At 37.0% G+C, this 24,480-nt stretch overlaps 1 protein-coding gene across 1 annotated transcript in view; it reads left to right on the forward strand.

Moving 5' to 3' along the window:
* The window catches only part of KLHL20 (kelch like family member 20), a 63,735-nt gene extending 39,504 nt beyond the window's left edge, over positions 1-24,231 (forward strand). The window contains exons 4-12 of the mRNA XM_017672844.3: positions 1,471-1,629; positions 2,385-2,479; positions 5,446-5,561; positions 8,007-8,190; positions 9,859-10,002; positions 18,187-18,320; positions 19,236-19,444; positions 21,093-21,199; positions 22,691-24,231. Of these exons, the coding sequence (XP_017528333.1) occupies positions 1,471-1,629; positions 2,385-2,479; positions 5,446-5,561; positions 8,007-8,190; positions 9,859-10,002; positions 18,187-18,320; positions 19,236-19,444; positions 21,093-21,199; positions 22,691-22,775 (1,233 nt within the window). The 3' untranslated portion in view covers positions 22,776-24,231. The remainder of the gene's footprint in view (positions 1-1,470; positions 1,630-2,384; positions 2,480-5,445; positions 5,562-8,006; positions 8,191-9,858; positions 10,003-18,186; positions 18,321-19,235; positions 19,445-21,092; positions 21,200-22,690) is intronic.
* The last annotated feature ends 249 nt before the right edge of the window (positions 24,232-24,480 follow it).

Genomic DNA, 24,480 nt, shown 5'->3' on the forward strand with positions numbered 1-24,480 from the left:
TTCTTGGTTCTCAGTCTCAGGTCAGATGAGTGCAGGTAAGGAAGGAATTCACCTCAAAGCGGGAGTAGCAGCAAATGGCAACAGCCCTGCAGGCTGCAGAGAGCAAAAAGGAAGAACAGAGGGAGGAAAGGGAAGCTCGTTGAACTCCTGCTCGGCATGGGGCAGATCCCTTGCCAACTCCTGAAGCCAAGTCATCTGACATCCAGTGTCCACTTGAATCTGCACAGTGTTGATCTAAGCTCCTCCCACCCCAGGATTTGGGGGAGCTGCAGAGTACTGGATGGAATGAGATTGTGTTCTGAGAACTTAGCAAAGCAAAGAAAGGAGATTTTCGGGCAGACTACTAAAGAGCATGATCGTACCTCTGCAGTCTCATCCAGGTCACCCAGGTGACAGGAACTTGCAAGCCCAAATCAGAGATCTAAGTAGCATACTTGTCTGAAGTAGGACAGAGAGAGAAGACTAGTGCTTAAGTCTAGAAAATTGAATAAAATAGCAGAGTAACAAAGACACTTACCACTGGGAAAAGGGGTCTCTTCTTAATCTCCCAGGAGGTTTGGAAGAGTGTGGAGACAAAATGCAGTAAGTTGAGCAGCAAGGCTTTATTTAAGGCAAAATACACACTCAAAGAAAAGGGAGTGTGGGTAACCTCAGCGAGGAGGCATGCTTAAAGGCTGAGGATTCTATCTCTTAAAGCTTTCAGGAATGGGGCAAAGGCCAGGGGATGTGTAGGCTTGACATGTGGTCTCATGATGTCTCTCTCCAGTGAGAGACACTATGCCATAACTCGTAGTCATTCCTCTAGATTCTCTGTCAGATAAACTTAACACAAGGAATTTCTTAATCCTGTTCTTCGAGATAACAGTTACCCTCAAGCAGTGGGGACATATTATTTAGGACTGCTTGCTCTGCCTTAAGACAGGGTAGGTTATTGGCTGATTACCATAAAATAAGTTAGGGGTCTTAACCTCCTAACTCCCAGGTTTTTAAAATGAAATCTTAGCCTTAGGATGGAGTCCCTCCTGTTCTTACCACACTATTTATATCTTGTTATTTTCATCATAGGCAGGAAAAATTAATCATGATGCTTGTCCCATGCCCCTGCCCTACCTCAGTCCTACCCCAGAGAGGTACATTCATTAGAACTGATAAACTTAAATTGACATGCTGTTATCACCCAAGTCCATAATTTACATTAGCATTCATTCTTGGTGATGTACATTCTATGGGTTTTGACAAATGGACACGTATCCACCATTGTAGTATCATACAGGACAGTTTCATTGTCCTGAAAATTCTCTGCACTTTGCCTGTCTTTGTTCCCTTTTTTAAACTTTTCTTCTCCCCTGGTACTGTTTTGAACTTTGGCTGCATTGTAATACAGAGCTTTGCCCCATAACCCTAAAGAAAAATACTGCAACTATAAATGATCACAGCATTTTTTTCTTTTATTCACCTAACTTTGAACAGGTGATGGAAAGTGAAGAGTTCATGTTGCTTCCAGCCAATCAGCTCATTGATATAATATCTAGTGATGAACTAAATGTCCGCAGTGAAGAACAGGTGTTCAATGCAGTGATGGCCTGGGTCAAATACAGTATTCAAGAAAGACGGCCCCAGTTACCCCAGGTATGATAGAAATGCTTCTCTAAATAATGCTTGTACTGGATGAAATATATGTACTTGACTTGTAAAACAGAGACAGTTCTCACTGTCCCTTACATTAGACTGTAAGAAAGACTATCCATCTACTTCCAAATAATCAAGGAGACAGGTAAAGAAGCATTTTAAGTGTCTATCGTTATGAACTTTTGCCCTTTTCCTATTTTGCATCAACTCTAGGTTTGGGCTATAGCACAAGTCAGAACCTAAGTTGTACAAAATAAATATAAGAAAGTAAGATGGCAAATATTATGCCTCCCTTCCCTGTGGCTTGGAGATCCCACCACATTGTGAAGAGTAAAAGGATGATATGAGGCATAAATGGTCCCCAGCTGAAGTGTTTAATGTTATTGTTATTATGACTATAGTTTTCATAGTTTAATAGGGTATTCTTCTGGATTGTTAATTAGAGTCCAGTTATATAAGCTAATTATTGAATAGCTTATTTTTTAGGCCACTGAAAGCTTAAAGTGGCATTCTAAAGTGACAGTGTGCTTTCAGTTTTTCAATTATTCTAATTACTGAATTGGTGGCTAGAGTAAAGTTAATTTCGTTTTAGTATTTATGCCTTCCCTTCTTCATTATATATTAATTAGATCAGTTATTAAATTCAGTCCCCAAATAAGTGGAAACACAATAGGGGAACATGGGTTGTATGTTATATGTTCTTTTAAATATCATGCAGATGGAGCTCATGCCTGTAACAGTGCTTTATCTCGTAGGTGCTACAGCATGTTCGTCTGCCTCTGCTTAGTCCCAAGTTCCTGGTGGGCACCGTAGGCTCTGATCCCCTCATCAAAAGTGATGAAGAATGCAGGTATGATTGACCCTGGATGGGAAAAACCAATAACTAAGCATTCTCATTTTCTTCTAATTTCTTTATTTGTATTGCTTCTTAAATACTGTATATCTTAGTGCTGAAACCAGGGCAGTGTGTGTAGCAGGTTTTTCTTCCAGGCTAAGGTCAAGAGTAGTAGCAGAAAGAAGAGAAGGCTGAACTTCTAGTATTCCATTCCACTAGTTTTTTATGTGCAGTGCTTATTGGTATGGAAGTGGCAATAAAGAGGTAGATTTCTAAGATTTTAATGCAGGCTTGAATATGAAGAGGCAATTCTGTGCTATTTTCCTTGAGATATATGCAGTTGACTGTCAAAAATGTCACTTTTTCATTTCATCACATATTCGTAGTTAGGGAACAGGACCCACCTTGCTTTCTGAGATGGTACGCAGTTAAAAGTCTATCATGCTTCTAAAGTAGATGTGGAAAGATATCCACTAGAGCTTAGTGAAGCAGTTTTATAATGTTTTTTTGATGGAAAGAAACTCTTAAATGCTTTTATACAAGGGCAAAAAAACATCTATTTTATTGGGGTATCTCTAATATATACAAAATTTAATAAATGACTTTCCTCAGTTTGACAGATTTTAAGATTTAGGTTCAAATCTGAAAGCATATGGTGTTTCTAACTATTTTTTCTCAGCATGTTCCATGTATAAAAATGAAAGAATAATTTGTACACAGAACCCCTTAACCTGTCTGACTTTTGGGTTTTCCTTAATGACTAAAGAAACTTGTTCTAGAATCAGGAATCCCTAGAACAGAGGTAGGATAAGTAGATTAATTTGCATTTCTTCTGTAATCTGGAGCCTGTCCCTTTAACAGAAGATGTTAGAGGGGTTTTAGATGTTTATCCTTTAAATTAAAAAAAAAAAGACAAATGGCAGTTAATCCCCTCAAATATTTATAAAAGCAGAAGGAAATCCATATGAATTATGGATGCTAAAATCTGAAAAGACAATAAAAAGGCACCCCGGCCCCATAAAACATAAATCAGAGTACCAATTGTGATACAGCAAGTAAGGTATACATGAAGTCACTTTTAAAAGAAGCCTCTTCCCGGTGAGGCTTAGAACCTCACACACACCCCATGTTTTGAGAGAAATCTTCTGCATGTGTGGATGTTTTGTTGCCCTTGTCTAGCTTGGATTAACACATAGTCTACAGACACACACCTGATCATCTACATTTGCTCTCTTACAACACTAAACTATGTTTTCTACCTTTATCTTGCATCTTCAGCATTTTATTAAAAATAAAAATAATAATAATAATAAAGGGAGAAATGTGGGATTCACATATAAATCAAGTATAAAAATCAAACGAATATTCATATTTGACCTGATTGTTTATAGTTCATAATGCGTGATCAAAACCAAAAGTTTCTGTGATGAATGCCCTTGCACTGTTCACCATGTAAGAACTTATTCACTATGTAAGAATTTGTTCACCATGTAAGAACTTATTCACTATGTAAGAATTTGTTCACCATGTTAAGAACTTGTTCATTATGCTTCAGAAGATTGGAGACTGTTGAGAATTAGGCTTGGGGTTGATTAATGATTGTGCATTGAGTCCCCTATACAGAATTTTATTGTTGTTAACAACCATTTGATCAATAAATATGAGAGATGCCCTCTCAAAAAATAAAAATAAAATAAAATAAAATAAAATTTTTTAGAAAAAAAAAAAAAAGAAGCCTCTTCCGAACATCCTGACCTCACCATTTACTAGCTGTGTGACCTAAGGCAAGTTACTTTAACTTCTTTCTGGTATAGTTTCTTCATTTATAAAGTAGAGATAGTAACAGTACCTATTCCATAGGACTGTTGTATCAAGCCCTTAAAACAGGGACTAGCACATAGCAGTAAATGATGCTTTTACTGTTCATTCTGTGTTGGCTTGCTAAGTATTAGCTCTGTAATACCCTTTCTAGGAACCACTGAACATCTTAATTAAACACCAGCTATTAGGAGATCACAGTCCTTGTTTTTAAGGCTAGGAAAGCTAGAAAAAGCTCTTGGTTACCAGCTTAGTTGTTTTTTGTTTATATGGGGATTTTTTGGTTTGTTTTTTAGGATAAATTCAGAAGGGGTCTCAGCAAAGACATATATTGGAAATGCATTATTGGGTCATGCTTGGGACTGGTCCAGCAGGAATAAATTATTCTTTGTAACATAAAAAAGCTAGAGAAATAAAAATATAGTGTAGTTTAGGAAACACTTTCAGAGTTGAGAGAGAAACAGAGTAACTGAATTTGAACCAATCAGGCACTGAATCAGATTCAAGTGAAACAAGTACATACATAAATAATTTGTATTAGGATATTGTATTTAACAAGTGTAATTACTAGGTTCTTCTCAGAAAGTACCTTCATAGAAAAAAATGTGTTCACGCTCAGTAAACTTACTGAGTGTAAACCTTCATACAGTAGCAGACAGCAAATTAATATTAAATGATGGTACAGTGTTTCATTTTAGCAATCCAGTTTTCTACCTAGTTTTATTACTTTACTTAATCCAGCAAATATTTAGTGCCGTGACTGATGTGCTACTTCGCCAGTAGAATATCCTGCACAATCTAATAAAATTCATTAGAAAACATTAACTGCACAGGCTGGTAATTGATTTGTAATTTCTAATTCCCCATAAGTTACTGTTGGCTCCAAGCATGTTGAGTTTTAGGCTAAACCTGCACTAAGATATGAAGTCATGATAGAAATACCAGTCAATTCACAACTCAATTCACAATTCACAGCTCACAAAGTTGTAACTTGCAAGTTTGCTCTTATGTTTGTGACCCTTTTAATATTGGCTGGTATCCGTGACTTGGTTTGGTTTATGTTTGCTCCCCTTTGCCAACTTAACGTGTCTCTAAACCATACTGGGATTTGACTAACGATATTAGTTAGACATCTGGAATAAAGGTTTGTATTTTCTCCACAGAGACTTGGTAGATGAGGCTAAAAACTATCTCCTGTTGCCTCAAGAACGACCACTAATGCAAGGACCGAGGACAAGACCACGGAAACCTATCCGATGTGGAGAAGTACTCTTTGCAGGTTTGGATCTGACTACGCTGTGACTAAACTGAGTATTTTCCCACATGAGAACCTGTCATCTGAATGGTCCTTTGGACAACTGTGATATCCTCTGTCATAAGAAACACATTATAAGTTACCATGTAGCTTCACTCTTACCTCATGATCCAACACTGGTATTCTCCCAAAGAATGCTCTGTTTTCATGTAAACCTAGAAACGCCAGATAGTGGACATTTTGTTAAAATGAGTCATGTGCGTTAATTTATATACCAGTGTGCAAGTCACCTCATAATTACATAAGGGCTGTCAAAAAACGCTGTGTTACATGGAAGAGTTACACTCTTTCCTAGCCCTATGGAGCTAAGTTGAACCTAAAATAATCTGCTGTATCATTTTGCTCATATTGTCTGCTTCTAAATCTCTGAGAACTTTCAGTAGCAGAGGTTTCACTTCCATCCATGTAAATTCAGCTCCCTTATTCACCTGAGTAAAAATTTCTCACTGCTTAGTAAAAATCTTCTCACTAGCTCTGTTTTAGTCCATCTGTGCTGCTACAACAGAAAACCATAGACTTGGGTGGCTTATAAACAACAGAAATTTATTTCCCAAATTTCTGGATACCAGAAAGTCCAAGGTCAAGGCACTGGCAGGTTTAGTGTTTGGTGAAGTCCTGCTTCCTAGTTCTTTGTTGATGGCTGTCTTCTTGCTGTGTCTTCATGTGGAGGAAGGGGGAAGGGAGCTCTCTGAACCCTTTTGTAAGGACACTACTCCCATTCATGAGGGCTCTTCCCTCCTGACCTAAACACCTCCCAAAGGCCCTGCCTCCTAATACTGTCACATTGGGGATTAGATTTCAGCATACAAATTTGGGGAGACACAAACATTCAGTCTATAGTTAAGTTCTTCCTCTTCAAATTTTTTTTCAAATCCTGATTCATGGAGCTAGCTGGGACCTATCAGTAGTCTTTGTCTTTTCCATATTTTGGGACCTCTTACAGTCTTTGAACTCTAGTGAGAAATTAGCATTAACCCATCATGATTAGTGGGAAGAAAAATCACAGAGCATGTGCCAGTAGCAATAATGGATTACTAAAGTTACTTTATGAAAGGTAACCTATTTTTAATAACACATTTTGATTTTCTGATTATAGAAATGAAAGCACATGCAGTATAGAAATTTTGATTAACACAGAAAAGCATAAAGAAGAAAAGTTAAATCATCTGTCACTTTTTTTATACTATTAAGGTTTCCATTTTTATTTGTATAGAAAAGCCATTATTTCCTTTACAGTTAGTATTGGTTTTCCTTACTTTCTCAGTCTTATCATGTTATCTAGATCTGTACTCCATTCTTGAGTGACAGTGTTCACTGACATTATTTTAGATTTTGACCTACTGTCTCTACTTAAAACTTGATCTTCAGTTGTCTTTGGTATTTACTGCAATTTTGCATTCATTACCTTTGAAATGCCAAATTGCCAATTCTTACTTAACATTGGAAAATTGAGCCTTCCTTTCTTCATCACTCTGTGGAAATAAACCCTGGAAGCCTGAGATCAAATCTGTAATCTCAGTAGTTTTTTACTCAGGAGTATTTTACTTCTGTTGATATATTCTGGCGTGTCTCCTTGTTTACCATTCAGTTTCTTTATGCTTATCAATATTGTGTTTCTGGTTTTGGGGCTTTTTTAGTGTTCACAGTTCAATGATCCTAATTTCAGATACTTTACTAGATACAAGTTACCTTCCTTAAGGTAACACTTTTTAACCAAAACTGTCTTCTTGGAGTCAACATCTCACCCACATAAAGCTGCTCAGCAATATTTTTCCTTAGGTACATTGCTTAACTCAAATTGAGAGTTCTCTTGGCAAGGACTATGCATACACTTTACAAAGTTCAGTGTACTTGGCTTGTAGTAATAGCTAGTTTTTGTCCCAGTGAGCCATCACCAGCTGCCTTGGAAATCATAATGCATGTAAATTTGCCATGAGGCAGTGAAATTGAACAATGCTTTCCTCTTCTTGTTAACACAGGTCACAGGAAAGATTTAAATTTTCTTTCCTAAAGACCTATTTATTTGCTAGTATTGAGGAACACAGTTTATGAAGTGATAGTAGTTGATTTGGAGCCATGTAGTTCAATAAAAAGTTGGTTTTAATGGCTTCCATTAAAAATTATATCTGAGTTTTAATGATTAGTCTATTTGATTTGTCTTGAGTGCTTATAAACTCTCACATTTGTAACCAAATTTTATTTTATAATTTAAGATGTTTTCTCTGATATTAAAACTCCTGGCATATGTCCTAGGACAGAAATCAAATATAAGCAAATTATTGTGGTTTAGTACTAGTTGAATATCCTGATTTAAATAAAACTATGAGAAAATAAATGTATACAGCAGTGAGTGATATATTGGGTGCTTTAGGACAGGTTTTCTCCTGACCATTTCTGTCCCTTCCCCAGTTGGTGGTTGGTGTAGTGGAGATGCCATTTCGAGTGTTGAACGATACGATCCACAGACCAATGAATGGCGAATGGTAGCTTCAATGAGCAAAAGGCGATGTGGAGTTGGGGTCAGTGTTCTTGATGACTTGTTATATGCAGTAGGAGGTCATGATGGGTCCTCTTATCTCAATAGTGTTGAAAGGTAAGTAAGGTCAATTTGAATTTTTTTTCTACTATGCATTAGTTCCATTTGAGATGTTAATTAGGAAACATATGATTTGCTACTTTAGTATTGAATATGTGGCACTAATTGGCAGCCTACGCCAACTTAGCATGACAAGCCCTTTATGATTTGACTGCCACCAGTCTCTCCAGTCTGCCTCCCCTGGCACACCACTGTTCTAAACATGCTACCACAGACCCACAAACTGCTTGCAGCTCCTTGGACATGCTGACCTTATTCATGCCTCGCTGCCTACGTGTTTGCATGCTGTTCTTTCTTCTTTAGAACATCTCTTCAAGACTGAACTGTTACATCTCATATAAAGCCTTTTCTGACACCACTGACAAGTTAGTTGCTGATTCCTCTGCTCTTTTCATTAGTATTTTGAACATACTTGTACATATCACCTTGGCTGTAGTTGTTTGTTGAAATGTCTTTTCTCCTGTCTTTCACAGTGCCTGGCACATTAGAAACATACAATAATTGATTTTTTAATGACTTCCAGCTTCATGCTCAAACTCACCCTTTTTTCATTCAACTGTGTTGATCTACGCTGATTCTTGGTATTTCCTTTACAAACTAAGATCTAGAGGCATAGGTTGTGTAGCTGGAAAAAAATAAGAGGGATCAGCTACATATAAGTTTTTAAAAAATACAGTACACCTAAAAATAAATTGATGAGTCAAGGAAAAAAGAGTGGAAATGATTAAATATTTTCAACTTGATAACAACTACACCCATATATATCAAATGTGTGGCATACAGTTAAGGTAGTGTTCAGAGGCAAACTTACATGCATTAAAACTTATGTATATTCATTTGAAAATAAGATGAGAAAATCATGCTTTTTAATCAAGAAGTTATAAAAACAGCAACAAAACCCAAGAAAATAGAAAGAAATTAAATAGAAAAATTAATGAAACTGAAAACAAAATTGATATAGCTGCAAAAAGAGCAATTTGATAGTATTTTTGTAATTTGATAGTATTTTTTAAATTAGAAATGAATATACTCTGTGCTACGGGATTGTATTTCTCATCATCTATTTGCACAAAGAGAAATATACAAGGGTAATCACTTGTTAAAAGCAAAATGTCAGAAAAATTATGGATACATCAGTAGGAATATGATTTAATAATATATGGCATATACAATATAATGAAATATTTCAAAGGAAAGAAAAATCTAGTGCTGTATTTATTAGAATGAATATATCTCAGAAACAGGTTGAGTGAAAAAACAGTGCCTATTGTGTGGTATTATTTATCTCAATAAAATAAGCTTGCATATAAAGAAATATATTTGTGGATAGATATATACCTATTTAGAAATACTTTACAAAAAAGTCGTAAAAGATATACACTAAAGCAAAATGGGAATGGATCAGAAATCAGGTAGAACTTGAAGGAAATTTAGCTTTATAACATTTCCAAAAAAATTTTTTTTTAAGAAAATTCATTAATATATAACTTGTCTGAGTAAAATTTAGTTTCAAAAATAAAAACAAATTATACTTTCATATGCTTCAGTTACTAATCAGCCATATTTAGGGGAAAGAAAATTTATCACTCTATGTCACTGAATATGTAAACATAGCCAGGCTTTCTATATGTAATATAAACTCTGCTCTTAATGTGTTCTCTGTAGGTATGACCCCAAAACAAACCAGTGGAGCAGTGATGTAGCTCCCACAAGCACCTGCAGGACCAGTGTGGGTGTGGCAGTGCTCGGAGGCTTTCTCTATGCTGTGGGTGGCCAGGATGGTGTGTCTTGCCTCAACATTGTTGAGAGGTGATTTGTTTTTTAAAGTCATTTTCAATTTTTTAAAAGAATATAGAAGGCTCTTTAAAAGAAACAATTGAGGATTCCAGGGGATCCTCTCTCTATTCATTTGATTTCCTGAGGGCATTAAAGAAAAAGTATTCAGTTGATCTTAAAGTCTAGGAAGACAAGAGATAACATAACCCAGATTTTTAAAACTATGTGTTGTACTCATTGAGCCTAATACTGAAGTATTGAAATCATATTTTAAATTACATTCTGTATATAATATCATGCTACCACTTCTGAAATCTGTTCTGTTTTTTTTCCCCAGTACTTGGAATATACTTAGTGCATGATTTTGCCCAGACTTCCTCCAGAAAAATGATTAAAATAATAATACTTTGTCTAGCATATCTTACAAAGATCCTGAAGTATTTTGTATATGGATTCTCCTTAATTCTTGGAGTGTATATAGGGAAATATCGGGGCTTCCAAGGTTTATTTTATATTTTTATAAATCAGTTCATTTTGGTGAAATAGATTCTGTTCTTAATTTCTTGCCCCATGTGTTTTTTATCATTCTGTCCTACAGATTAGATTTTGGACTGTCATGTGCTATGATTACTAACAAGAACATACCATTGTTCCATCCTCATTTCTTAAAAAGAAATGCTTCACGACTTTTCAGAATTTTTGAAATAGGATTTACTAGTTGGGTTTCCATCTAAGTTGAACAGTTTGACTCCATCTTAAATAGAGATAAAGTTGCAGGCAACTCTCGAAAGCTCTGCCAATTCCCTTTTGTCTCTGTCAAGAAACTTGGTTCTCCACTTTCAAAATGCTGTGCAGGAGGATTCTGGAAAGGTGACTGCAACAGCACGGGTTTTGACCTCTCCAAATTCCTGCAGAGCACAGAGGGCAAAGCTAAAACTCTGGACAAGTTGTGGAGCTTGGTTGCCTGACTGTGAATGTACTTAACACTACTAAACTGTACACTTAAGAATGGTTACCATGGTACATGTTATGTATCTCACCACAGGTTTTTTTTTTAACCCCATGGACAACATTTAAAATAAACTGGGAGTAAAGATATTCCCATAAACCCCAGAACACAAACGGGGAAAGACAAACCACCAGTAACCTCAAGCAGGTGTATGGTTATCAGTCTGTGCAGGAGGAAACAGAAGAGCTGTCAGAAATCTGACAGGTCTAAGAAGCAAAGAGCCCCCAAATAGCCAATACATATTTACTAGAAAGCATGAGAGGAAAATTTATGAACAGTTGAAACTAAGAAGATAGTTTCACTCCCAATAAAGAGTTAAGTGCAAGGGAGCTGCAATAAGATCTGAAGGATTTAGGAGCAGGTTTCTCAACCTCAGTACTACTGATGTGGGCCAGATAATTTCTTCATTGTGGAGCCTTCCCTGTGTGTTGTAGGGTGTTTGCAGTAGCAGCCTTGACCTCTACCCATGAAGTGCCAGGAGCACAGCCCTGTTTGTGATAACCAAGAATGTCCCCAGACATTGCCAAATGTCCTCTGAGTTGGAGGGGTGGGGAAGAGTCACTCTAACTGAGAACCACTGGCTAGACTGTCTAGTCCCAGGAGCCCTCAAAACTGACCAGCCAGGATGACCTCCGAGGACAGGGCCCACACTTCTGGGTGTGGAATCAAAACTGAGAAGGACAAGGACAAGAGGTACAAAGAAAAGAGAAGGCTGACATAAAAGAAGGAGCAGTGAATAAAGGCCAATAAATCTCAGGAGGCAAACTACTATATTTTTTAATGCTACATGAAAAAAAGCGAGAGGGAGCTCCATAATGTTAGAAAAATTCAAATCACTCCTCAGGAAAACTCATTTCATGTAAAAATTATCTCCCTGTTATAATAAAAAAAACTTGAAATTATTTATTGAAAAGATGTATCATATCCTCTGAATACTAACCCAGAAACACCAAGACATACTTTAATAAACTTAATGGACTTTATTAAAGGGAAAAATTCTTTCATCACCACCAACAAATACTTGTTACTTGTAAGCAAAAGAAATTTAGATTATCATCAGACTTTTTGAAAACAATGCTTTATGCCAGAAGAAAGTGGAGTAACATATATAAAATATTAAAGGAAATGTAAGCCAAGGATTTTTTATCTGGAGAAACTGACTGAACTATAAAGACACAAACTATTAGCATTGTTCCTGTGAGTCCTCATTGAGGAATCTCCTAGAGAACAACCTTCAGACAAAACCAACCAGGGAGATGCTGACAGAGTGCTAAGAGTGAGCACTAAACATAGAGCTAATCAGAGAACTATGACTTAATAAGGATGGAAAGGGAGAAGGAGTAGCATGTACTATATGCTCAGTCAGCTTAACTCTAGTATGATTGATTTTTAAAAGTGGAAGGAGAATGGGAAGAGATATATGAAAGAAATTTTAATTGTTCTCAGGAGTGGTAATGTTGCTATTTAAGACTGTTATGTGTATAATGTGTAATAAAGGAAATGAATATGGGTTATTCTAAATCTGGCCACCTCTGTGTTCTTAAAAACCAGGTTTCTGGATACAGAAGAATGTGGGTGTAAAATAGAACAGGTTAAGTAAAACACCTGTGGTCCTGAATTTCAATTTAAATTAAATTCCTCTTTTTAAGAACAATTATATTCTAGCTCTGGCAACTGAAGAGGCCTAGGAATTATGGCCAACCAAGTGGCAGTGAACATCTTCACTCCCGGATTGTGTCTTAAAATTCCATTTCCCACTAAAAGAAACCAGGGCTTCATGGAGAAATGCCTGATTCCAGATTTAGGATAGGAAATTTGCAGTTGAGCCTGGACCGTCTTGTCATACCAGATAGCAAGCAAGCTATCCAAGACTACTAGGCATGTCAAAAGAGTCAAGAGCCCACTTGGAGATGTTCCCACTGACCAATGATGAGACAGGTTTAACTCAAAAGAGAAAATAATTGTGATTGATTAAAATCCAATGAATATATATTAATAGTCTTAAAAACCCTAATAGGTTACCTTCAGAAGATCATAGGAAATTAATTTATCATCTTTAAAACAGTAAATAAAGAGAAATAAGCAAGCATTTATCCAGCCTTTCTTGTGTGAACTGTATCACATATGAATTAGGTAAAAAAATAGTAGATGAGAGGGTTGTTTCTTTGTAAGTATCCCAATAAAAGGAAATAAATGATAGAATATCACCATTTTGCAACACTCAGTAAATTAATGGACTTAAGCATTAATAACAGCTGCTAGCATACCACCTTCTATATAGTCTTGCCAAAGGGACCAGACTGGTCTGATCAAACCTCTGGATCTGCTGCCAGTTTGCAGAACATACAGGGGACAGACCAACATGTTGAATTGCACTATGAATGTACAATCAGTCAGATCCATGTTGTGGGGGAAACTGCAGGTCAGACGCCCCAGGTTCTAAAATAGATGAATTATAGGGGTAGGGGGAATGGGGGGAATAGAGGAAAAACCTGTAGATAAAAAGAGACTTTGAAAATATTTTTAAATTAATGAGTAAGAGTAACTGTCTAGGGATGCACACTTAGGTAACAAAGCTATAAAGAAACACAAGGATGTGATTACTGTAAAACTTGGATAATAGTTACCTTTGAGGGAGGAAAACATTGACATTGGAATGGGACATATGGAAGGGTCAGTATGGCAGGCAAACTTATTTTTCTTGGCCTGGGTGGTGGTTAAAAGTGGGCTTTCTTTATAAGTCATTAAACTATACACTTGTGGCATTCTGAATCAGTTTTACAATAAAGTTTTTAAAAATAATGCAAAGACTTCTGCTTTCAAGTAGAATGTAGTGACAGCTATCAAACCCACTGCAACAACTAGGAAAGAAATTACAACATACAAATATCTTCTTTGTAAAAACATCAGAGACAGGTGGAAGTAACAATACTAGATGTACTAAAATCCTGTTGCAGAAAGAGCCCATCTTATGTGAGCCATCAGCTGCTTTCTTTCCTGAAGACATTTGCCAAGTCGGAACATGGGGTGAATAGTGGACTTGGCCTAGGCAGAGTGATTCTCCTGGCAGAGAGAGAAATCAGCACAATTCCAAACAAACCACTGGTTTGCCTTGTGGGGTGTCTGCTGAGTGCTGCGGTAGCACAGGAGACTAGGGGACCAGAATGAATGACATCTTGTGCAATCTTATAGTGCTTAGAAGATGAAGTCCTGTTATAGGCAGGGGGCCTGCAAAGAATTCAGGACAGATATCATCCTTGAGACATTTAAAAACAGATGTGGACTGAGTCTAACTAAAGCTCAGTTCCTGGTTGAATTGAGGTGATCAACCTTTCATCCTATATGCCTAATGCAGGAATAAGTGAATATATTACAGAGGAGGGAGGGCGGTAGTGGAGGATAATACTAACTTCCTTTTCTAGGATCCCATTCTTTTATAATAATGTGCTACATACAGTAAACAAATGAGGCATCTAAAGACACAGAAAAATGTGGCAAATAATTGAGAGAAAAAGTACATAACAAAAACAGACTTATAGATGATCCACATTTGGAGTTTACAGAAAAAGACTTTTTTATTTTTATTTTTTTGAGAGGGCATCTCTCATATTTATTGATCAAATGGTTGTTAACAACAATAAAATTCTGTATAGGGGAGTCAATGCTCAATGCACAATCATTAATCCACCCCAAGCCTAATTCTCGTCAGTGTCCAATCTTCTGAAGCATACGAACAAGTTCTTACATGGTGAACAAATTCTTACATAGTGAGTAAGTTCTTACATAGTGAACAGTACAAGGGCAGTCATCACAGAAACTTTTGGTTTTGATCACACATTATGAACTATAAACAATCAGGTCAAATATGAATATTAGTTTGATTTTTATACTTGATTTATATGTGGATCCCACATTTCTCCCTTTATTATTATTATTATTTTTTTAATAAAATGCTGAAGTGGTAGGTAGATGCAAGATTAAGGTAGAAAACATAGTTTAGTGTTGTAAGAGAGCAAATGTAGATGATCAGGTGTGTGCCTGTAGACTATGTGTTAATCCAAGCTAGACAAGGGCATTAAAACATCCAGGGATGCAGAAGATTTCTCTCAAAACAGGGGGTATGAGGTTCTAAGCCTCACCACTGTTGATCCCCAATTTCTCTCCTGATGGCCCCCCTGTGACTGTGCCTGTCTTAGGTTGTTCCTCCCTTGAGGAATCTTACCTGTCTCTGGCTAACCAGTCATCTTCCGGGGCCATACAGGGAGATGTAAAGTTGGTAAGTGAGAGAGAAGCCATATTGTTTGCAAAGGTTAGCTTTTTACTTCTTTGCAGATTTATGCCATGTGGCTTCTATGCGCAGCATTTGTCTTGAGGTATCTTTACCACTTGGAGGAATTATGATACTCGGTAAATTTGATATGAGGCACTAATTCTATTTAAGGGTTGTAATTAGGAAGGAAGAAGAAAAGCTATAGAGGTATCAGATGAAAGAAAACATAGGAGGATTGATTATTTCTTTGACATATCTTCTTGTAGAGTAACTTAAGCATGTATAGGTTTTAAACTACTAATTAAATTGCGCACACACAGTAACAATAGGAATACAGTTACATAACCAAAGCAGATCTATAATTACCAGCCATCTCCAGTGAAGCCAAGAAAACCAGTTAGGCACCCTAGGCATTTGTGAAAATTTGTCTATGATATGATGGATATTGTCTAACTGTTCTTGAACAGTCTGAGAGAAATCAGACAAATTAAAACAACCCATTCCTGGGAACTGTTCACATCCCATATGTTCTTTTAACAGTAGATAGTCTGTAGTTGTAAGATTTTGGAGCGCTACAACTTGCACTTCTCCTAATTCTTGGTTGAGTTCCAACAGTATAGATCCAGTCAAATTTGTTGTTTTACTGAAAGCACAGGCCAGCTTAGATATCTCCTTCTTCATTCCAATGGCAAGTCCAGGAACTGGTGGGATGGATGCAGCTACAACTGCAGCATCGCCTGGATCTTTGTTGAGGTTTTTTGATGATCATCTTCTGGTATGAGTCTTCCAGAGAGTGCTGATGTTGGAAATTCTTCTTCATATCGTATCTTAGTTCATTTTCTGGGTAGCCAAATTAGGCTTTGACCCTCTGTATAAACACAAACAGACCCTTTGCCCACACTTTGATATGCCCTTTATACCATTGTGTAGAACTCATTGGAGGTCACCACACAGGAACTGCTTTTTTTTTTTAAGAGAAAGGAATATTATCAGAAAAGTGTACCTCCATAGCCGATCATCTGACACCCTTTAAGTGATCAAAATTAAGGATATTTAAAGCATGCAGAAAAAGACTTTATGTATAATAAATACATTTTAAAAATAGGGAAAGATAAATGGGTGAAAAGTTAGAGAATTTTGATACAGAATTGGAATCTAAAAATATGATGTACATTGTATACCTGAAAAGTGTAGTATCTAAAGTTAAAAACTCTGAATGAGATTAACTGTAGACACAGCAGAAGATGGTTAGCAAACTCAAAGACAGATCAATAGAAAATATCCAAACACAAGAACAGAGAAAACAGAATCAAAAGAACAGATCATAAGAAACTCGAGGAACACAAATGCTCTAACGTACATGTAATTGGAGTCTCAGAAAGGAGACAGTGATAAAAGCAGAAGCTATATTTGGAGATTGAATTTTTGGCTGAGAATTTTCCAAAAGTGATGAAAGACAACCTATTCAAAGTGCATGAACCTCAGGAAACCTTCACTGACTAACCAGAACCTTTCTCCAGGGACTCCGGTTTCCAGTGTTGTATTTCTGCCTCTTTCATTGGTATGAGTTACTGCATTCTCAGAATCTGTTTAGAGATTTTTCCTTAAGAATGGGCTCTGTCTCCCTCACTTGCTTCTTAAGAGTAAGGGCTATTTATAGTATCATGTATTTTATATTTCCTGTAATATTGAGATAGTTTGCTATACAGTACTTAATATACTACCAGAATTTTCTGCCTATGTAATAAAATGCCCCACACTATTCCAAGTAATTTTTCTCATATTTATTTCTGAACTCTAGTAATTTATTGATCAGGGACCAGTAAAAACAGAAACCATGTCAGTTATTTTAGTAGAGAGAATATAATTTTTAAAAACTGACTAGCAAATATTGAGGGGCTGAAAAAAATGGAGAGGATTCTGAAGTAACTGTAGGAATCCAAGGACCTGAATTAGAGATCAGGGTTAGTAGAGCCCAGAATCTGGGAGGAGAGACCCCATGGAGCTACAATTATCAGCACATGAGGAGAGGGTCCCCCTCAACAGCCAAGACTCACCTCCAAGAAGGGTTATCTGCCTGGCTGGTTTTGGAAGATAGAATTTTCCAATGATTACTACAGCTGCCATTTCACATGCTCTTCATACAATTTGACTTTGACACTCTTATTGAGGGTTGGGGTCTGTGTTTTCTCCCCTTGAATCTGGGCTGACTCACAAGTATGGCAGAAGTAGTGCTATGTGACCCCTGAGGCTAGGTCATAACAGGTGGCACCCCTTTCACTTGGATCTCTTGGGGCACCCACCTTTGAAGCAGTGAGCTGTTTGAGGCTGCCATGCTGAGAGGAAGCCTACGACAGCACGAAAGTTTCTACAGTGATTGTAGTTTTAAGTCCCTGAGTTTTGGATGATATGTTACATAGCAGAAAAAAACTGGGTCCCTGGTACCCAAGAACTCAGAGGAGGAGCCTCAGAGCTGTGACTGAGACCTTGGGTGCAGCAAGGCTGCTTAGGAAGCACCAGGGAGAGGCTAGAAACTGAAATTAACTGGGACAGCGGACTGAAGGGCCACTGCTGAGACAACACTGACAGGGTTGGCAGGTGAACAGAACAGAGTGCGGTCCCCTTTCCTCCCCTAGACTTCCAGGGTCTAGTCCTTTTTGGCAGAATCTAGTAGAGAAGCCAGCTTGGCAAAGAAGAAATGCATTTTTAGGAGTTCCAGCCCCAGGGTAAGTCATATAGTAAATAGCTTAATAGCTGAAACAGGTACCAATTCTACAACTTTTTTTCCCCTAATAACTGAAATATGTTAGACTGTCACTATGCATTTGATGTTAGAAAATCTGCGTGTCCAACATACCTTTAATGTGACTTCACACCCTGTGAATAAGGCTTTGCTTAATGAAAACATGCAGGCAGTCTCTGGCTTCTCCCACTGCAGGTATGACCCAAAGGAGAACAAGTGGACTCGAGTGGCTTCCATGAGTACCCGAAGACTAGGCGTGGCTGTGGCTGTGTTAGGAGGGCTCTTGTATGCCGTAGGCGGTTCTGACGGAACATCTCCACTCAACACAGGTTAGGCCCTTCTGAAGTCAGTCTGGTTTCCCCCAGAGCAGGGGAAACCCCGACGTCAGTCTGGTTTCCCCACATTGTCTTTGGGGGAATTCCCCCTCCAGAAAGTATTGAAAGGCCAGGTTATTCTGTAATTTATCAGGAAAATTATTTTCTTCTAGGAGAGTACCTCTCTCTGCTCTTCCCCAGCTCCTTCTGTAGCCATGGTCTTCTAGGATATTCTCAAAATACTTCTTTCTCCCTCCATTTTACAAGCTTCTAGGAATTTTAATGAGTAAAAGAACTATTTTCTTCACACTAATTATTTTCCTCTCCCATAACCACCTCTCCTTAAAAAAAGAAAAAACAAAAGACCTCTGTATCATCACCTAGGAATAAATTAAAAGTTAAAACTATAAACCGGTATACCTGTTAGTCCTTTCTATTTAGAGGTAATGGATGTTTTTGCCTAGGGATATTGTCATTGTGGCACTTCCATTACAGATCCATTGTCACATATCTTGTCTTTTCTCCAATGGCTTAGAATGCAGTAAGAATACAGGCAAGGGAGTTCACACTTGTCTAAGTGTGACAAATTATTTGTATGGAATTAGATACTATAATCTAATCCCCTCATTTAGAGGTAATAGTGAGGCCATCAGTTACCTAGCTAATGGTAACTACAGCCAGGAATAGAACTAGGTACCCTAACTCCTCCACATGCCCTTTCCACCAAACCATGCCTAAAGGAAGCCCATTCCCAATGGCAGGATAGTGCTACTGTCCAAAGGTACACAAGTCCTTCTCAAGGAAAGATCAGATTGCTTATTGAAAATATCTATCATCATAATGTGTGTGATGTTTTAATGGCTATGAGGAAAACTAGAGAAGACAGGAAATGGCTGAATGGGCATTAACTGGTTTTGCTTTTCCATGCAGTGGAGCGCTACAATCCTCAGGAAAACAGATGGCACACCATAGCCCCTATGGGGACACGGAGGAAGCACCTGGGCTGTGCAGTGTATCAGGACATGATCTATGCTGTAGGAGGTAGAGATGACACTACCGAGCTTAGCAGTGCTGAGAGATACAACCCCAGAACTAACCAGTGGTCTCCGGTGGTGGCTATGACGTCCCGCCGTAGTGGGGTAAGTACCCAGCAACAAGCACGAGGAGGGCTCTGATCTGTGAGCTGTACTACGTGGGAGCAGGAGGAGGCGCACTGTTTAGGCAAACAACCCCTGCTGCTTTTTCCTGGGAAAAATTCATTTATTTTGATTGCTATTATGTCAAGTAGTTAAATGTCTTTCATCCAATCATATCTTTAGAGAATTTTTTTATGATTTGTCTTGTATCAGTTGCTTCTTGAAAGGCCCCTCCCTCTCCTATCTATTTATCTAACGTCACCCTCATTCATCCATATCTATTAGAGCTAAATATTCCTACCTACTGTTTCTAAGTAATATTCCAGGTAGTTGGCATACCCATACAAATGTTTAGGCAGAAACACATCTGACCCCACCACCAGTCTTCACAAACTGGTTTGAGTCCATTTCATCTACAGTGTGGACCAGATCAGCCTGATCTATGCCATGCTGTAGACCATGGATTACCTGTGACTACAGGAGACTTACGGAGTAGAGTGTGGAGTTCATCCATCCTAGGACATTTGGTTCAGAATGAAGTGTAACCATAAACCACTGATTTTGTCAGGAGCCCATCAGTGTAGGACAACAGGTGGGAGAATCAGCAATAGCTGAAGATAATCTGAGGGTGATAGGGAGTAAATTCTGGTTTGCACAAATCAGGGACTACATACCACTGAGAGGAATCAGCCAGTCAAACTGTTCACGTAATGGTGGTTCTTTATTGCTGGAAACAAGCAGCTGCTTAGTCACATTCCTGTTGTTTTCACTGCTATATTCTGTTGATATATTTCACTCATTTAGCAAATATTTATTGTTTACTGGGAAAGCAAAAAAAAGTATGACATGATTCCTCAACTCAAGAAGCTCCTGATTTATTGAAGGAAATTGAAATGTTTACAGCTCACTATAAAAAAACAAGTCTAGTAATAGTGGCATGTGCATTTTAGAAGAACGTGCCCCAAAATAAGCTTACTGCTATTGGGCCAGTGAAAAGACTTGCCAGAGAAAGTTGCATGAAGGTAGGCCAGAAAAGAACAAGATTTTCTAGAAGAGGAAAAGAAAGTGCCAACCACCAAATAACATGTGCAAAAGTCTGGCACTGTGATAATGTATGGTATTTTCTGCGACTAGCAATTAATCTAGTATTACTGCAGCATAGGGCACATTAGATGGTAAGGCTGAAATACAGGCTAATAGGGATTTCTGGAGAGCCTGAACAACAGAGTAAGGACTTTAAACTTATCCTTAGGTGGCGGGGAGGCTTAGGAAGTTTTTAGAGGAGTGACAGTATGGTTATATCTGCATTTTTTAAATTTAGTAGCAATATAGATAGTGTATTAGAATAGGCAAATACCAAAAGAAGTGAGAGCAGTTTTGAAGGTTCTTGCTCACCCCCAGGGAATGCGTTTCCAAAAATTTTTTAAACATGTTTTTGACTCTGTAAATAATTCTAATTGAGTATATAATTTTATTGTTCCCATAATTAAATAGGTTTTTATCATAACTTTTTCTCCTTCTGTGTTCAAATTAACCACAATATAAAACCATAAAGAATAACATATATTAAAGAAATTTACCTGGAAACCAGTCTAAATTTTGCTGGTGATTGTCTAGTTTCTTCAGCAGCCACTGTTTTTTGGCCCTGTAGGTTGGCCTGGCAGTGGTGAATGGACAGCTCATGGCTGTAGGAGGTTTTGATGGCACAACATACTTGAAGACCATTGAAGTTTTTGATCCTGATGCCAATACATGGAGGTAACCTTCAAGCTATGCTGCAGTCATCTCACTGCTGACTTGAAAGTGATGGGCTTGAAATAGCCCATGACCATCAACATCAGGATGGTCATCAGTACACTGAATTGCTTCCTGCATACTTTGAAGAGGGCTTGAATCTACCTATAGTTGAAAGCTTATTTTGACTTCATTGCTCTAACGTACCTGACATCTTACATAATTCTTGTCTTTGGTACCTGACCAGTTTTATAATAAAAGATGACAAAAACAGGAAAAAAAATCTTTCTAGCTCCACCATGAAATAAAGTGACTTGCCTAATTAAGCAAGTTAGTGGCAGAGTTAGAACAAGAACTTAGATCTTTGGCTCTCAATCTGTCATGTCAGTATAATTTTTTGGTGTTCTTAGAAGCAACTTTATGCCCAGGAAAAACAAATTGCATTTAGTGTCTAAAAAGTAATATTTTATTTCATTTTATAACTGATTTTTCCCTTTACCTTTTAAAATCAAGTTAAATATATTAATCAATTTTTAAGTCTAGTAAATTTAAGAGTCACTTTTAGAGAGGAAGCCTTATCTTACTTAAGAGATAAAACTATATTTATAGGTTTAATTTTACTTTGCTTTTAAATCATTGTCTAACAAATTCTACATCCTTATAAATTCACATAAATCAGATGACTTCTGCATTTTAAATATTAGAAAACTTTCACAAATTTAGCAAAATTCTCTTAAAACTTTAAGCTTAGTATCTTTAGTCTAAATCTTTACTAGATCACATATTTTATACTTGATTTACAAAAATAATCTGACAGACCCTCTAATATGCCAAAGTCTCTTAAACATTACAAGAACTTAAAATGTCAAATATATAATTAATTCTCAAACTTAATAAAAAATATTAATACTGTGGGTTTGATGTCCTTCATATCTATGCTTAAGTCTAAATACCAAATACTAGCCTTCTGTGAAAACAGTTTTACCATCCAAGCACTTTGGGATTTCTTTCTCAATAAATTGAGCTTATTTGCCTAAACAAATTTAGGGTAACCATCTCAGTAGTTGCACATCAAGATATAAAGGGTTTGAGAAGGCTTATAAGAATACATACAAGAAAAAAACAGAAACAAATAATTGATGAGGTCTAGGCAAAAGGAAAATGGGTGGGAGAGTGAAATAGCCAGGGTCAAAATTGGACGCAAAAATGTTGAATATATGATCCTGGATAATTGTTAGAAGTCAGGATGTAAAGTTATAAAGTTAGGGTGCAAATAGTGAATATGACACTCTTTTACTATTAAACAGTTCCCTGTGAGAGCATTTCAGTCAGTGTCTGAAATAATTCTGCTAACTGTCAGTGCTCAATTTCAGCTCCCGATCTTTGGAAGAGGTATATGAAACTAAAAATATTGTTGTGATATAAAACTTGAAAATGTGTTTTATTAACATCTAAGTTATGGAAGAAACAATGCTTTTTCCAGTTAAAAATACTATTTTGTTTCTTCCTTTGCAGGTTGTATGGTGGGATGAATTATCGTCGGCTAGGGGGTGGTGTAGGAGTTATTAAAATGACACATTGTGAGTCCCATATATGGTGAACATCTAGAAGACGTATATATGCTCCTGTGTACTCCGGAGAGCTTTGACCTTGGAGCTCTGTACAGCTCGAGAAAACATTAGAACAGATTTTATTCTTTGTTGGTGCCTCCACATATGGAAATACAAATAGAATGAAAATACTTCACCTGCAAGATGCCATCTTTGCACAATAATTTTCAGTTCTGTGCAGAAGAATATTTATTTTTGGTTTTAATTTATCATGTTTTTATTTGTTGTTGGGTTTTTCTTTTTTTTTTTTTTTTGTATTCAGCCTTTCTCCCACCAAAAAAGAAAAAGGGGAAAAAAAGACAAAAATTCCAAGCAGTGAAACTTTATATAAAGTTTGAAAATACTAATAAGGGGAGAAAGGCTGTATATGATCTGGTCGTTATTTCTAGGCACTCCATCCACATGACTCCATTACTTATCAGGACTACCAGTGACAAAGCTAGGTGTGCAAACTGTATTAGTTAGCCATCATTCTTGCACTAAACACCAGAAGACTTGAAGATCTAAAAAAAACAAATAAAAAGGAAACATCTCCTTTTAAATAGTACAGTTCAAAAGAAATATTAAATAGATAAAGCCAGGACTAAGACATTAAAGTTTTCATCAGTGGAAGTTTGCATCTTGTTTCCTTCCATATGAGCTTGTTTTCTGCTATCTTTAGATTTCTTTCATATTTTCATAGAGTTTCTGCTCAGTGCCTCTATAAAAACAATATCCGATTCTCATGTACTGTCCTGAGAATCCTGCAATAGACTCATGTGCAGCTCTGCAAGAGTTTTTGCTCAAAAACATAACTGACAGAAGCAGCCTCCCTTATTTCCTACTGCTACTAAGGACCAGCAGGGAGACATGTCACCTCCCTGGCAGAGAATACTGCTGTGCAATTTACCCTGGATCTCAGGCCTGCTGAAGCTGAGGCTTACCTGAAATCACACACCTCAGAGGAACAAAGTCTTCAGCTCATGAAGAGTACGTGCTAATGAGTGCAAAACTGAATGAGGCATTTTATTAATAAAATATTTGTTCTTTTATACAAACTATATCATCATCATCATTCTACAAAGCTACTGTTATTACGTCCCTCAAATTGCACTTTCTGGTGAAAAGTTAAAATTTTTGAGGAAAAAAATGATAAAAATTTCAGTGATTCAAGTTATTTTGTCATTGTATTCATAAACCAAATTTTCTCAGTATATTTTGCAGGAAATCTTTGAATAAGACTTTAACCACAGCCAAAAGAAATAACCTTCTCCTCCCATCCTCCACTACAAAAATGTTTGGCAACTATTGTGTTTACATTTAAAGATCATTTGCACCTTTACAAGGAAAAAAAAATAAGTATTTGGTAAACAGTTGTTTACATGTATCATTTATGCTTTTTTCTAGCATGTATAACTTTTTTAAATAAAGGTAGTATTTACCATTAAAAAAACTGTTTAATGCTTATGTCTTTGCTGTTTAGATTTTGGGGCTCAATATCATTTATACTTCTTTTATGTAAAGTTACAAGTACTTTCAACCTGAAGGAATGTAAGGATTGCCAGCGAGAATTATGAATTTTTATTATACATTTTATTATTATAGTATATTACCTAACTGATAACTTATTTTCTGGTATAGGACTTAGAATAATACAACTTTGAGCTCTACTTTTAAAAGAAACCAAGTTCCTAATCATAAGTGACTCAGTAACTG

Source organism: Manis javanica, chromosome 11 (assembly GCF_040802235.1).
Source record: "Manis javanica isolate MJ-LG chromosome 11, MJ_LKY, whole genome shotgun sequence".
In the NCBI taxonomy this organism is placed as follows: domain Eukaryota; kingdom Metazoa; phylum Chordata; class Mammalia; order Pholidota; family Manidae; genus Manis; species Manis javanica.